This window comes from Wyeomyia smithii, chromosome 3 (assembly GCF_029784165.1).
Source record: "Wyeomyia smithii strain HCP4-BCI-WySm-NY-G18 chromosome 3, ASM2978416v1, whole genome shotgun sequence".
NCBI lineage: Eukaryota > Metazoa > Arthropoda > Insecta > Diptera > Culicidae > Wyeomyia > Wyeomyia smithii.
The window spans coordinates 14,142,971-14,159,480 of NC_073696.1; the positions used below are offsets into that span (position 1 = coordinate 14,142,971).

Below are 16,510 nucleotides of genomic sequence, written 5' to 3' on the forward strand. Positions count from 1 at the left end.
AAATATAGTGTGGAATGTTTTCTGAAATCTAATATTATTTTAACTATAATCAGAAGAAATAAATGTTTTTGCACAGTTAAGCTAAAAATGTTCAACTAAAATAAGCAGCATTGTTAATCAAAAATAGAAATGCTACCATAGCATGGAATGCTGGCCTAGGTATAGGTCACATCTACAATACGTCACAACATTGCGCAACATCAGCTGGAGTTTCCCTTTCTGCCAGGTTATGTAAAAAAGCGGTTATGTAAAAGCGTTCTGATTAGTACCATAGCCGTTTTTACCCAGAAGAGGCCACAACCAGTCGCAGAAAGCGAAATCCAACAGCACATGTTCGGTACGGTTTAGAACTGAAAAGCCACCAGCGCCTTACGTGTTGTTTTCTATCAACATGTGATTTATTTCTTAAAAACTTGAAACTATACTATCTGAATGGCAACGTGTTCACCAATACTTGTACAGAGTCAGTTCACTACGAAAAGAAAGAAGAAGAAAAAACATTTGATGTTCTTACATTCGATTGTTCCCGAAACAGTTCAGCCTGATTTTTGGAATGATTCACAATCATTGATGTTTTCCTAAACAGCAAATTAATCACCAGGATATGAATTCCCCGAGCAAACTTTCGTCGCTTACCAAAGTAAGAACCGACACAGTGCTGGGATCACAATGAGAAAACTGGAGAAACGTACGTCTCGAGCACTGCCAGCAGCGGGTGCTGCGGCTTGTTGTGGAGCACTCGTGGGTTCTCCAGCAGCGGCCATCAGCGGGACGGTGGCCGATGTTGTCGTTTCCGCTACCATGGCAGTCGTCGAAGTGCCATTTTCAGAAACCGCAAACGGTGCCAACGGTACTGCTTGATTGGGCTCGACACTTAAGGCGGCATTCGGAACTTCTACAGCCGCTGTGCTAATAGGAGCATCCGAAGAGGTACCGTCAGCGGCGGACATAGTTGCCAGCGGAGCCATTCCGAGTGGGTTATCAGAAGACATCGTCGATGCTTCCGTTGGCATTGGCGCCAGAGAAACATCACCATTGGGGTTTGCAGCAACTGGGGCCAGAGGAGCATCTCCATTAGGATTTATCGGTGCTAGAGTGGTTGTAGTTGTTGTTGTGGTAGTTTCCGTGGTTGCTGGTGCAGCTTCTTTGGAATCTTTTGGTTTGAGAGCATCGTAAAGAGCAGCTCCACCAGCACCGGCAGCCAAACCAGCAACTCCCGCTCCAAGCACTGTTCCTAGACCGCTACCACCAGAAGAAGGTTGTTCGTAGTGATGAATGACCGTTCCTGGCTGCTGGAAACCGCCACCGGGTGGTTGAAAACCAGGCTGCTGCGGGAAACCAGCTGGTGCGAAACCACCTGCCGGTTGATAACTTCCGGGATAACCGCCAGGCTGTGCTCCTGGAAAACCTTGCGCGGGTTGAGGATGATAACCGTACGCTGGCTGGCCAACACCGCCTTGGAAATTGGGAGCTGGTTGGAATCCTTGAGTGCCAGGAGAATACGCTGGTGGAGGTTCGTTAAATCTTGTGTTCATATTTGGATTAGCTTGCGAAGCATACGGCGGCGGTGGGCCTTGATTCGTGTGTGCCGAGTATGGAGGCGGAGCATTGTGCGGAACATTCCACCCGATTGGAGAATTTGCTGTTTGTTGAACTGGTGCGGGGGCGGCAGGTGCAGCTACCGGTGGCTTAGGTGCTGCAGCATAACTCGGCGAGTAACTCAGCTTGGCAACATCCGGATTTGCATAGCCCCGATTTGCAGTAGGTTTTGTAACACGCCCACCTCCAACCACTTTCCGTGCTTCACTCAGCTCTGGTAGACTAGCTAAGCAAAGCAACAAACAAATCGCACAAGCTTTCAGTTTATTTTTGGGCACCTTCACACTCCGATCGTAGATCGCCATTTCTCTTCAATGGTTGCTATTATTACGTACTTCACTGTTCACTGTTGCATGCTCTAGGTCGCCACTAGCTAGTCTACACTTCTCACCGTTGAATTTAACACTGATCGTTGAAGCGCTATAGTCAAGCAAACAATCGATGCTAATTTAAATATTTCTCACTCACTTTAATGTTACTGGTGTTCCGTAGTGTGATTCACCCGACCTATCAAGGTCGTACCGAGTAAGTAATGCCGTTGGTTAATGGATCTCGTGACCAGCAAATTGTTGTGTGATTGATCTTTACCGAGCAATTTTTAATCGAAGTTACACTTTCTTCTGAGGCACTGAAACACCATCGAGGACGCACAATTATTTCCGGATTTTCTCGAGATATCGCACTCTCGAGTGGTGTTTTCACGGCGAACAAATGATGATCACTAAACCACCACGTTGAGTGGAGATGGGGACCTGAAAAAAAACAGACAAGAGAATATCAAATGTGAGAACCCTATTTTTATCAACCGTTGTTTACGATTTGCATTTAAAATAGCTGCACAGCTAGGTAAAACTGCAAAGGCATTTTGAGATTCTTCTCGCAACACGTGGCTATCCAACGGCAGCCAATATGATTAATAGGCAAATTGTTTGTCGTGATTGATGTTGTGGGAAAAGTAAATAAATTAAATCTTACGCTACAATGTAAGGTTATTTACGTAAAAGTAAGCTCTTCCAGTTATTTAACGCAAAATTTTGCAAACTGTGATGCTCTGTTTAATTGCGACCGCTTTTGCACCACCACTGATAGGGGCGGTCGATTCGAAACTGGCATTATTTTGAGCCCAAATTAGCACTCTACTTAGAGCGTTAGTGCTAAAAGTTGACAAAATATTTCATGCGAAACCACGGCTGACGAACGCAAGTACTGTAAACACTGATGTCATTTCTTTGTCATATTGATGGACGCTACCTGCTGTGCTGCGCTACCGATGTGATTGCCGTAGAAAAAAATTGATTTTGAATAGGTAGAATTGTCGAATTATTGGTATACGCTTGTGGTGCTTAGAGCAGTATTTTTTTTTTATTCTGACGAAGTTTCTATCACATGACTCTACTTAGTTCTGGATCGGTGTTATTGTATCCACTTCATCAAATCTAATAATCTAACAATCATTGAGGAAACGAAACAGCAGGGTCTAGGTGTTAAATTTCCATTTTGGTACTTGACCTTCCGGTTATTATTATCGAATGCTAATAACTAAAAGGTTAACATTGGGTGAATAAGTCTTACCAGTTGTCAATTCAAATCTATTTCTGCTCATTACGAAACATAATTAAAAAATATTTTAGTTAAACTAGTAAAACCAACATCATATATAAGACTTTATTAACAATTTATCCGAAATTAATGCATACTGTTTTTCCAAACTCTTAAACGAAATAGTTTTGGTTGCGAAAATTGAATTATGATTTTTTCCTGCAAATTAAATAACGTTAAATCGAAACCGGTAGCTGAAGGTAAAATAAGTTCTGCTGGACTCGCGGGGCAAAGGTTTTTGCATCACTTGAGTACTTTATTGTTAACCAAAAACCTGACTAAAAATTATGTCCAAAAGGATATCCAAAATATTGAAAAAGACTCCTGATAGTTTCTGCGATATCAGGGGGAAAGCAGGAGCAATTACAATTTTTTGTCGAATGTATTTCCTTTAGGCGGCATCCATAAATAACGTAACGCTTATAAGGGGGAAGGGGGAGGCGGTATCCTTGCGCTACGATATGTTTCATGGGGAGGGGGGATGTAAGATCAGCGTTACGTAATAAAAAATATCTGGAGAGACTTTTAAAAAACGAGCATTTTTATTACACTGGGGTCGCTTTTTACGCGGGTTGTTTTTATGCATTTTTTGAAACGGGAAATTTTTACAATAACGCGGATTATTTTTACTCGATTCAAAAAATCATTTGTACGTGGTATCAAATAAGTTTAGTATAAGTATATCTAACCTAATCTTTTAAATGCGGTACAACCACCCGCGTAAAAAACGACCCCAGTGTAAGCAAATTCTTCTACAGTGTTACGTAATTTATATGGAGGGGTTAGTGTTGGTGTTACGTTTCGCTACATATGGGTGGTGGGAGTCCAAAAATTGGATTTTTGCGTTACGTAATTTATACATGTCACCTTACTGCATTTCAACTGATACGAGTCACAAGATGAACCAAAATGATTGACACTTTTACCTACACAACATTGTTATCGCATAGATACTGTCAAATTGTTGAACATTGCATGTTAGCTAAAAACCATATTAACACTTATTGTACTAATAGATCCTTTTTAGTTCTATTAGTGTTAATGTGGAAACTTTCCCTTTTTAGTTTATATCTTTTCTGTTCAAGATGAAACGAAATCAAGTTCATAGTTAGAGCCAGATTTTTGAGAGATAAGATTGATGTGTCCTGTCTCTCGTCGCGTTCCGTGAGTGTTATCGGGGTTCTTACGTTGGCACAAACCAATGAATATTAAGATTGATGTTATTATATGTACTTTTAAACTGTCAGTGGTGGGAACCGCTTACTGAAAAAGTAGCGATGCTAATCGCTAATCCGCTCACTGGAAAATTTTGCTCGAAAATCGCTAAACGGCAAACTTAAAAAGGGTGAGTCATAAGTAGCGGGACTAAATTCATGTCACGATTTCCGCAAAACCCGCAAGAAAGAGACGAACAGCTGTGGGTGGTGAGGTTCCAGACTGATCTGGATTATCCTGGTTTTTGAACATGTTTGCAGATAGGCAGATTACTGCCGTTCTAAAAACATAGTAGTCCCATGCTATAGGAAACTCCATAGAAACTAGGACAACTATGCGTAGAAGGGTAGATTGGATGTCCAATTTTCCAGATTTTATTTTCTCTGTCTCCCGACAAGGTCAACACTTCTAACTTTGAACGAAATATTAAAATTTTGTCACTTCACATGTTGCATACCTCAAAATATATCCGAAAAGATGATGAGATTGACCTGGAAGCTAGCCAACAAATTGACACATCGCTGAGCCCCGTTGTCTGCATTCTGAAGGCAGATAATTTTTATTTCTTTTTCCAAGACAACTGAAAAGAGAACTCAGAATATGGGGATGAAACTAGGGGAGTAATGCTGGGATAATTACACTCCTCCAAACAACTACCCAATAGACTCATACTAAAAAGTCAATTTCCACCTGACACAGATCCTGTCAGACCATGGTTGCATCAGGCAGTATCTGCTTTAGGGCGGGGAAAAATGATCGATTTTCCAGAACCAAGTTTGTTTGGTTCCTTTTGGGGCCCCACACAACCCTAAACTTACCGGGAGTCGATTGGTTTTGTCTTCGCTTGGCGCATTGCATTTCAAATTTGTATGAAAATTTATATGGGAAAACCCACTTTTTAGCATTTACCTTTCTAGAAAGCTCAATAATGCTCTAATAATGCACTACATTATGTTAAAGTATAGTATTTTAGATCAGTGCGTCTTGAACTGTCCTACAGATCAGACGTTTTTTCGGTTGCTTGTGGACTGGTCTTTGACTGCCTATAGCTTCAAAGTTTGTGTTTTGTCAGTGTGTCTTTTAAAGACTACCTGAAAGTTATTTCCCATCAGTCTTTCTCAAGACTACCTACTTTTGAATTTAACATTTGTTTTAACTTTTTTCGTATCACCTGAAATGGCTGGACGGGAAAAGAAACCTCGCATCGCTGCGGGGAGGAAAAGAGAGGCATCTCTTTCTGACACATCGAGTGTCTGTAGTGACAATCCTTTTGATATTTTGCCTGAGCAAGAAGCTGGTGAAATGGAAGTTACCAATAATGAAACTATACAAAATATAAAATCTTTAAAAAAGGGGAAAGTTCCACCTATTGTGGTAACTATTTCTTCTGAATTTAATATATTCAAAAAGTAACTTTCAACGTTTGTTTCTGACGTTAAAGTTACCTATCAAATTGGCCGTAGAGGTGAATGCCGCTTATTAGCCGACTCAGTAAAGGGTCGTGATCGTCTTGTTCAGTATTTAACTGACAAGATGTACAAATTTTTTACATATGACACCAAGAACGCCAAGCCGTTCAAGGTTGTCTTGAAAGGTCTCACCAACGATCAAACCGTTGATGAGATCAAACTTACTTTAACAGAATTACTTGGCATAGCCCCTACCCAAGTAATTCTAATGAAACAAAAATCACGAGGCGAAAACAGTCAGAGAACTGGAATTTCCCTTGTTAATTATTTAATTCATTTTAACCGCAATGAGGTTAACAACTTAAAATTTTTTGAAAAAGCACATGCTTTGTATAATGTGCTTGTAAAGTGGGAAACTTATAGGAAGTATGGCGGAGGTGAAAAGCATATCACCCAATGCCGTACTTGCCAACGTCATGGCCATGGTTCCAAATTCTGTAACATGGACCAAAAATGTCTTAATTGTGGAGACTCTTCTCACAAAAAGGACACATGTCCTGTGAAAGAGAGTAAAAATTTTCGCTGTGCGAATTGTAACGGCAACCATATGTCAAATTTTTATCAATGCCCAGTCCGTTTAGCAATTGTTAAGGCAAGGCAAGGTAAACAAAATTCAATTTCTCAATTAAAACCAACTTCAAAACAAAATTCTCCAAGCGTACCAGTGACGCATAGTTTACCTACTCCTTTGCATACCCGTTTAACTTATGCACAGGTTACAGGTAGTTCGAACATTATACCGCCTAGTGTTGGTAGTTCGAAAATGACCGTTAATATGGGTAAGCAAAACACGCTAGAAAATAATTGTACACCTATTACTCCAGCTAATATTGCTGCCGAAAATATTTTTTCTAATGTCAACTGCCTGGGGCCTATTACGGCAGGTAAACTTTCTTTTTTGCAACAGGCAATGTTCGATCTTATGAACGCCATGTTGCAGGCAAAATCAATGTTTGAAGCCATTCAAATAGGCACAAATTTTACTATTAAAATTGTTTCTAATTTAAAATTTAGCAATGATTTTAAATAAAACAATTAAAATATTAAATTGGAATGCTCGCTCATTGAAGGCCAATGAGAATGAGCTTTTTAATTTTTTAACAGTAAATAATGTGCATATTGCAATTATTACTGAAACATTTTTGAAACCTAACATAAAATTAAAATATGATCCCAATTACGTGGTTCATAGATATGATAGGATTCAGGGTTCCGGCGGTGGAGTTGCAATTGTTATTCATCGCCGAATCAAACATCGTGCTCTTCCCCATCTTGAGACGAAAGTTATTGAAACTTTGGGAATTGAAGTTCAAACTGAACTTGGGATTTTATTTATTGCCGCGGCATATTTACCATTTCAATGCACACGCGACCTCAAAAATTATTTTAAAGGTGATTTACAAAAACTCACCAGAAATCGTTCGAAATTTTTCATAATCGGCGATTTTAACGCTAAACATCGTTCATGGAATAATTCTCAAAGTAATTCCAATGGCAAAATTTTATTCAATGATTGTTCTTCAGGATACTATTCTATTTTGTCTCCGAATAGTCCTACATGCTTTTCTTCTGTGAGAAACCCTTCAACAATTGATTTGGTGCTGACAGATCAAAGTCATGTATGTAGTGATTTGATCACACATGCTGACTTTGATTCTGACCATCTTCCAATAACTTTTTCTTTATCACATGAATCAGTTTTAAACCCTATGAGCTCTGTTTTTAATTATAACAAAGCTAATTGGGAAAGATACAAAAATTATATTGAGAGAAATTTCAATAATGAGCTTGATTTGCAAAACGAAGTGAATATTGATTCCGCTTTGGAAGCATTAAAATGTGCAATTGTTGATGCCAGGAATTATTCTGTTCCAAAGGCTCAAGTGAAATTTGATTCACCAATAATTGACGAAAATCTTCAACTTCTAATTCGTTTGAAAAATGTCCGCAGACGTCAATATCAACGTTCTCGTGACCCTGTTTTTAAAACTATTTATAAAGATTTACAGAAAGAGATTAAACATAGATTTACTCTTCTGAGAAATCAAAATTTTGAGACTAAAGTTGAAAAATTGAAACCATATTCAAAACCATTTTGGAAGCTGTCGAAGATTCTTAAGAAACCTTCAAAGCCTATTCCAGTTTTAAAAGATGGTGAACGTTTTCTTGTATCCAATGAACAAAAGGCTCAAAGACTTGCTCAACAGTTTGAGAGTGTTCATAACTCAAATTTGAATTTTGTGAGTCCAATTGAAAATGAAGTCACACGTCAATTTGATTTAATTTCTTCCCAGAATTTTTTACCTGCAGAAATAATTGAAACTAACTTGAATGAGATTAAATCAATTATTAAAAATTTCAAAAATATGAAAGCACCTGGTGACGATGGAATCTTTAATATACTAATCAAACATCTCCCTGAGAGCACAATGAATTTTTTAGTGAAAATTTTCAATTGCTGCTTCAAAATTGCATATTTTCCCAAATTATGGAAAAATGCAAAAATTACTCCCATTTTAAAACCGGATAAGAACCCAGCTGAAGTTTCAAGTTATCGACCAATCAGTTTGCTTTCTTCAATAAGTAAACTGTTTGAGAGAGTTATTCTTAACAGAATGATGTCACACATCAACGAAAATTCAATTTTTGCAAATGAACAGTTTGGATTTCGCCATGGGCATTCCAAAACTCATCAATTGCTCAGAGTTACTAATATGATACGAGCTAACAAATCTGAAGGTTATTCCACTGGAGCTGCTCTTTTAGACATAGAAAAAGCATTCGACAGTGTTTGGCATAAAGGTTTGATTGCGAAATTGCAAACTTTTAATTTTCCAATTTTCCTAATCAAAATTTTAAAAAATTATCTTACTGATCGAACTCTGCAGGTTGTCTATCAGAATTCAAAATCTGATAGATTTCCTGTCAGAGCAGGTGTACCTCAAGGTTCAGTCTTGGGTCCAGTCCTGTACAACATATTCACTTCAGATCTTCCTGATTTGCCTCCAGGATGCACAAAGTCATTGTTCTGCGATGACACAAGCATTTCCGTAAAAGGAAAAAGTCTTCGTGTCATATGCAGTCGATTGCAGAAAAGTTTAGATATTTTTTCTTCCTACTTGCAAAAGTGGAAAATCTCTCCCAATGCTTCTGAAACTCAAATGATAATTTTTCCGCATAAGCCTAGGGCTTCTTTCCTCAAGCCAAACAATAATCACGTTGTCAAGATGAATGGGGTTATTTTAAGTTGGTCCGACAAGGTTAATTACTTGGGACTAATTTATGATAAAAAACTTATTTTCAAAGAGCACATTGAGAGTATACAAGCCAAGTGCATCAAATATACGAGATGTTTATATCCTCTCATTCACAGGAATTCTAAACTTTGTTTAAAGAACAAACTTTTGATTTACAAACAAATTTTTAGACCAGCAATGCTTTATGCTGTACCGATCTGGTCAAGTTGCTGTTCAACAAGGAAGAAAACGCTCCAAAGGATTCAGAATAAAATTCTGAAAATGATTTTGAAGCGTCCTCCTTGGTTTGGTACACTCGAATTACATAGACTTACTGGTGTTGAACCATTAGAAGCTATGTCAAATAAAATTATTAACAATTTTCGACAAAAATCGTTGCAATCCTCAATTGCTACGATAAGCTCTCTTTATAGCCAATAAGTTAGCAATTAAGTTAGTTGTAAGTTTACTTCCCCTTTTCTGACAAGTAGGTTTAAATCCCTACGAATGATAAGTCCTAATTGCGAAAGCAAACAAATCCTAACAATTAAAATTACAAATTTCTAACAGTGTTGAGAAGTCACCATTTGTGATTGGACACACATACTCATTATTTACTAATATTTATCATAAATACTTAAGCTACTAACAAATCCCCCCTTAAAAAAAAAAAAAAAAAAAATAGTATTTTAGATGCCGAACAACTTTGCAGAAGACACTGAAGAGCTAGTAAGTCCCTAAAAAGAGCTATAGCTGTTCAAAGTTGAGTATGTCGATTTAAATGCAGAAAATCTTGTTTTCTGCCAACATTACCAATGCACCGGTGTCAGTAGGATTCCCATCAGAAGTAACCTGTCGTAACGAGTTTATACACTTAACTGGATCAAACAAACAAATTTAGGTCAATATTCTAGGTGTAGGTAGAGTCTACAACGTGTTTCAGAGGTTACTTCAGATGGAAATCTGACTGACGCCGGTACACTGGCAGTGTTGGCAGAAAAAGCGATTTGCAACATAAATTTCGACTTAATCAACTTTGAACAGCTCTAGTATTTTTTTGGGACACCCTAGCTCTTTAGTGTCTTCGGCCAAGGTGTAAGGCATCAAAAAATCTACCATCTGAAGTCATGAAACCTATGGTTTGGGCCATTTTGAGCTCTTTAGAATGGAAAATGCAAAAAAGTTTGTTTTTCCATACAAATCTCCATATAAATTTGAAATGCAATGCGCCAAGCGAAGACAAAACCAATCGACTAGTTTTAAACGATAGCTTGGAAAAAATGCTTTCAAGAGCATCTAGTCCGATCCTGCGCAGAGTTGCGCAGAGTACCCTTCTTTCGAAGAGAAACAACAGGTGTTCGGCACATATCGGATTTTAAAAATGTAAATTTGAATTGCACACTGCGAACAGTCAACAGAATAACGAATGGCTCGTATTAGTCTGATGATAACAGCGTTTTCAAACATGTTTCAGTATGATTAATCACACTGTTTTCATATTAACAAGTTTAACCCATCAATATTCCGATATTTAATGCAGTATTAAAAACTAATCATTGTTTATATTTCGTATCATCAGCACTGAGTACCAAAATCATAATTTGAGTTTGTATCATACCAGTCACATGCAAAAACAATCGTGTAAACACAAACCATGACATAATAAATCGCCTGCTAATTTCTACAGAACAAATAGTGAATTATTATTTTGACGTTAGAAACTGCATTTTGAAAATTTTCCTTGAAGATATTAAAACTGTATTAAAAATGAACACAAAAATGAAGATGAAGGTGGAAATGAATAAAAAGAAGAATGCGATAAAAAGACGCAATTTAATGTAGTCACTTTGAAAAAAAAAAGTCAAATGTAGTTTCCATCACGAAGCATATTTTTCAATTGATATTTTTTTATTTTCTTGATAACTAATTATTATTTTTATGTTTTTTATGGCATATGAAAGTCTTTCAAGTATCATGTATTTTGTTCTCCAAAAAATTGAAACCGACGTAAAAGTTTCCTTATATAATATATATAAAAAACATGGAAATTCCCCTGGCGTCAAAAATACACATTTTCATGCAAAAATAACACCAAATTCACACTCAGCGTCCCAAAATTATATAAAAACCATGTATTTTCCATGATTTGAAGACATTTTTTTGCTTGGCCAGCATTTGTATGGAGTCGCCCCACTGTGCGACCCCAAGAGCTCAGATGCGGAGGAATCTGCAGAGCACGTGTTTTTCCTATGCCCTCATTTCGCGCAAGTGATGAGCGATATGATGGCAGTGTGCGAACCGGACACCACCTCGGAAAATTTGGTTTGTAGAATGAGCGGTCAGCGCGACTGCTTCCCGGATAATCCAAGCACTACAAGGCACCCATCGACGGGTGACTATCAAAGTGCTGGAATAAGCTAGCTCCTTATCTCCTAGTAGTAAGCCGAATCTTAAAAGAGAGTGCATCAAGCACAAAAGCCGGTTCCCTGGAATAAAACCTACCGGTAGTTCCAGAGAGCACATAATATTAGGACTGGAGACTGAAGGGGTTTTAATGGGTCGGCCCTAGCCAACACATCCCCACACCCTTAGTTATCTTTTCGAATGTCTGTTAGCAGATTTCCCACCACCTTGAAAAAAGAAAAAACACCTGCTCAGCCTGTTCCGGACCCGATAAAACCCCTGCAGTCTCCAGCCCTTATCTTCCTAAGACACAGTTAAGCATTACGTCTGGGAATGGCTTTTGTCATCGATGCACCCTCTAGATATACTCTTATAGCCTCCTAGTTAGCTACCTGGAGACTGGCAGCTAGCTATCTCTGTCGTGTTGATGGTTGACCCGCCACACACGTTACAGCTCCAAGTCAATCTGAGAGGCGGCTCTGCTGGCCGGGCTTAAGATGCCCGTGTCATCGCAAATCCTTCGATTGTCCAGAGTAGTACCTGGCCCGCTTAGTGCCATCATGTCGTTCCTCGTACATACCAAACAAGGGCATACGAAAAAGACCTGCTCAGCAATCTCTTCTGCATCTACGCACTCGAGACAAATGAAGAACCCCGGATGTCTAAGCCTGTGCAGATGTTGTCTGATGCAATCTTGACCTGACAGGATCTGTGTCAAGTGAAAATTCACTTCACCATGGGGCCTCCCGACTCACTTGGATACCTTCGGAATAAGTCGATGTCTCCATCTACCCTTCGAGGAATTATCACGTCACGGAACGTAACCTTGATGGCGATGCTTATAGGCATCATGCTGGACAAGACCAGGCTTGTTAATACGATAGGTTATCGTCGATAATCATCAACGTCGATACCGATAACGTCTGCTATCGTTATTGACGATGACGATTGCGTCCTCAAACTTTAACGTTATCGACGATAACGATATTTGCCTGACGTTATCAGCTCACTAACGCCTTTTGTTATGTCAGTGCAAGTGCACCAGTGGCTATATTTCGGTTGCTAAAGCTAGCTTGATAACCAACGAAATAACCGCACCGAGCGTTGCTATTTACTTTCGGAAAATAACAACTCAAGGAAGAAAAAAATCTCGAGTAGCAACGAATTCATAAGTTTTTCAATGCAATAGCAACGAACCGATCCATTGCTGTTGGACCAAATGCTGCTTTGTTTGTGTTGCTATCCAAGACAGCAGCCAAGTGAAGACAAACTGCGAATTCGTTAATCAGACGTTATTGATTCGATACCGTCCAGTAGTTTTCGTGCATGGCAATGACGCTAATGTCTGAAGACTAACGTCATCGCCGATAACAATAGCAGACAGTATCGTCATCGGTGTTTACGATAAGTTATCGATTAACAACTTTGGACAAGACACAGATTGCATCGTGCGACACCGTACGATACGCGCTGGTAGCCTTCAGGTACATGAGCCTGTAGGTTCCTTTCAGTTTACCACGGTAACAGTTTATACCTAGCGCTCTGAGCCATACTGGCCCACCATATCTTATTATGGACGAAACCACGCTGGCAAAAAGTCTTCGCTTACAGTCATGAACCACTGAGCTATTGGACATCATCAAGATAGTGCTGCAACAGCCGATAAAACCCTCCTTCAGGCATAGTCGACCTGGCTCTCAAACATGAGCTTGTCATCGATTAAGAGCTTCAGAGATCGCTTTGAGGTGATGGTGCAGTCCCCGACTCTGACCACTGCCTGTTGCGGCGATTCAGTTCGCAGCCTGCCGTAGACCTCAATCACAACTAGCACAACTTCTACTTGAGCTTCAACACACCGTCATGACATTCCACAACACCGTGCCCAGGATAGATATTTGCGGAACTCTTGCGGTGATTGGGACGCACTTCTGACTCTCCTCCGTGTTGTTAACTAGTATTCGATTCTGGAAGTAATTTTATAGAATCTTGTAAATTGACACCGGTAAATGCATGCTCCTGAGCGCAAATGTCATGAAGTCCCAGCTCGCTTTAATTAACGCATTCTCCATGTCGAGCGTGCCCGTCTTGGTGACAGAGGATAGCATCCAGCGTGGAACTACCCTTCCGGAAACCGTACTATAAACCGGTTATATGCAAGACCGTTTACGTCCTCCGTGTACTTCATCAGACTGTTGCGGATAAGCCTCTCAAGCACCTTGCTCGCTGGGTCTATCAGAGGGCAGAGGGTGTGAAACGTTGCAAGAAAGCATCCAGGGAAGCAGCTACAAGAAACCACGAATAAGTGCCTTACGTGAGACAATAAATAAGAAAATCCCCGAAACGTACCCCATACGTGGCCAATCGAGTCGTATTGCGCTATACTGTCGCATGTGGTGTATCAAAATGGTTGGAAAGCCATCCCAGCTCGACAAGATGTGCCAAAAAGCAGAAACATCATATCAATATGGATATGATGTTTTTGCAAAAAGTGAACCGCAAAGTGGTCTAGACCATGACGGCGAGGGTTCTAAAAATCTTAATAAAGATTCAAAGTGAAGACCCACCATCTGTCTAATTGTTTCACACCTCAAACGCACATTGTATGGACTTATGATAATGCAAAAAAATTGAATTTGAAGAAAAAACTTTTTTCTCAAAAAAAATGGTGCCTACCACAAATAAGCTATTGTGTAGCTATTGTGTAAACTTAAAGGAGATACCGGTAATATTGTTTACAATAAGCTCTTTTAAAGTAATGTTCAGTCTTCTGTTATTCATGTAGGGCGATTTAAAGTGGCTTTCGTTTAACCCACTCCCGGCGGAAAGAAATCCGATTTTACCTCGAAAAATGACCTTCAAACTCGTACTACTAAGCAACTACATGCACAATTGACACAAACCGTATTGCATATTGTAGATCGATTTTTTCTCTAACCGTATCGAATAGTTTCGTTGTTCAAAACTGCAATTATTGAGCTGCAATCAAAGTTTAGATGTCAGGTGATGCCATACGGCATCACCCGCCGGGAATGGTTTGAAATACGAAACAAAAAGAAAAAATTTCAGTATCACTTTGATCGGTAAAAATTTCACCTTGATCGACCCGATGGTTAACATTTATTTCATTTTGCAAATTGAAAAAAAAGCATGATGTTGAGAAAAAATTTTGAGCAGTCATCCTCTCATCAAAAAAATTAGTTGTTTCATTCAATGAAATCTAAAACCCAGTGATTTTATTCAATGACCTATCATGTCTCTTACATTTTTACATCCTTTTTCATCCTGGTTCTAAGATCCATTTGTACAGAAGAAAATGAATATATTTTCAAATGTACTAGTTTTAATTTAGCCTCTATGCTTTCGAAAAGCTTGCTTGGAATTGTTTCGTATAAACAACCAGAACGTTCTCGTTCTCACCAGTAAAAACCTACCTGTGCTTAAATACAAGGAAATGCAAGGGTGATGTTGAATGATGTTGGATCCCATTTGGAGAGATTAGAATTTAGCCAAAAATTCATAGGAGTTTTATACAATCGATACAACACTGTAAATTGAGTGCCAATATTTACATCTACGCATTCGTTTCTATTACATCGCAAGAAAATAAAAACTTCATAAGGGGGATATAATATCCTACAGCTCAAGGTTAACAATTTTATTATTAGAATGTCCATTGGATGCAAACTACACTTTAATTATGTCGTAAAGCTGTTACGCATGATAAAGTTGATGCAATTCAGAACGCTTTCGAGTTATTACGATCAGATTATCTATTTTTAATCAACTTAAATGGGAAGCACTTTTCAATTAACCCTTCCACGTCTGAATTATTTACCGGACCGTGAATATTTATAATTATAATGAATGAATATTTGGAGAAAAAATTGTTATCTTTTCCAATCGACAAAAAGGTGCTAAAGTGTCACAAATTACTTTCCGAAAGTATTAGGTGGTGGAAGCACTATAATTTTATTCAACATTTGTATCACTAGCTTTCATGAAATACTTTTAAAACACTGTAAAACGGACCCGCTATCTGTTACAAATAATGGGTATTGATTTAAAAACGTGACTGAATCCATGTGATGTGACTCCAAGGAAAAGGGAGTCAACCAAGAAAAGAGAGTCAACCAGTGGCGTTTCATCAGAATAACACTAGATCCAAGTAGGTATGTATATTTATTGCACTGTGCAATGCTTCAAATGATACACTGACTTGTCTATCCAACATCACTAGCAACAAGTCCACTTTAACCGAACTCTGAATTCAAAACATTCACTTCATTTCGTTTAATTTCAGTTGACATGGTCGTTCACATAAATTACTAGCTACTGTTTTTTTATCTAAGATAAGAAGATTGCCTGTGTCAGAGATAACAAATTGAGCTCCTCTGCAAAGTGTACCGACACGAGAACTATCCCGAACAAATTACGCTCGTCGTAAAGTAGCTTCCACTGCCTTGCTCTGTTGGGGACTCCCACTGCACGCTTACCTGATTGACCTTCCGAGATGTAAAAGCACTTTCCGCTACAAACGCCAACCGCCAACTGATTGACCGTTGGGCTGTTAATCCACTTCTAACGTTACAAACCGACAGCGCACCTCTGCAACAAGTTCTATCGGGTTGTAGGTATTGCCTTTTTACTCTAGCCGCAGGCAACGGCATAGTATTGCCAGGGAAAGAGAAAAAGAATCACACATATACGCCTAGTGAAGGAACCAAACAAGCTGAGGAAAGGTGGTACAAATTTGCCGGCACCGATACAAGCTTACCCCGAGCAAATCCGTCTGAATATCACTCAGTCTGATAAAAGAAAATAAATATATAACAAGAAAAAGAGAGCATACCTTTGTTTTGAAATACTTCCCGACATTGGGTTTGGTAGCTGAAGCTGTTTTCGCATTTGCTTTTCAATCTTCAGGCGGGAATGTGCACCTTTTGTTTATGAAGGCTCTTCGTATTCCAGAAAACAGATGCCCAACGCGAA

The 16,510-nt window shown here is 39.0% G+C and overlaps 1 protein-coding gene across 2 annotated transcripts; it reads right to left on the reverse strand.

Moving 5' to 3' along the window:
* Nucleotides 1–369: 369 nt before the first annotated feature.
* Nucleotides 370–16,169, reverse strand: LOC129730283 (uncharacterized protein Rv2082-like). 2 transcript variants are annotated; one of them, XM_055689483.1, is made up of 2 exons: nucleotides 16,015–16,169; nucleotides 370–2,351 (listed from the first exon to the last, which is right to left on the reverse strand). In XM_055689483.1, the coding sequence occupies exon 2, from the start codon at nucleotides 1,902–1,904 to the stop codon at nucleotides 633–635; it is 1,272 nt and encodes a 423-aa protein (XP_055545458.1). In that variant the 5' UTR covers nucleotides 1,905–2,351; nucleotides 16,015–16,169; the 3' UTR covers nucleotides 370–632. The 2 variants fall into 2 exon arrangements, with proteins under 2 accessions (XP_055545458.1, XP_055545459.1); XM_055689484.1 differs by lacking the exon at nucleotides 16,015–16,169 and adding an exon at nucleotides 15,738–15,762.
* Nucleotides 16,170–16,510: the final 341 nt, after the last annotated feature.

Excerpts from the sequence above, each read along its gene's own strand:
- LOC129730283 (XM_055689483.1), bottom strand. The coding sequence starts at position 1,904 with ATGGCGATCTACGATCGGAGTGTGAAGGTGCCCAAAAATAAACTGAAA.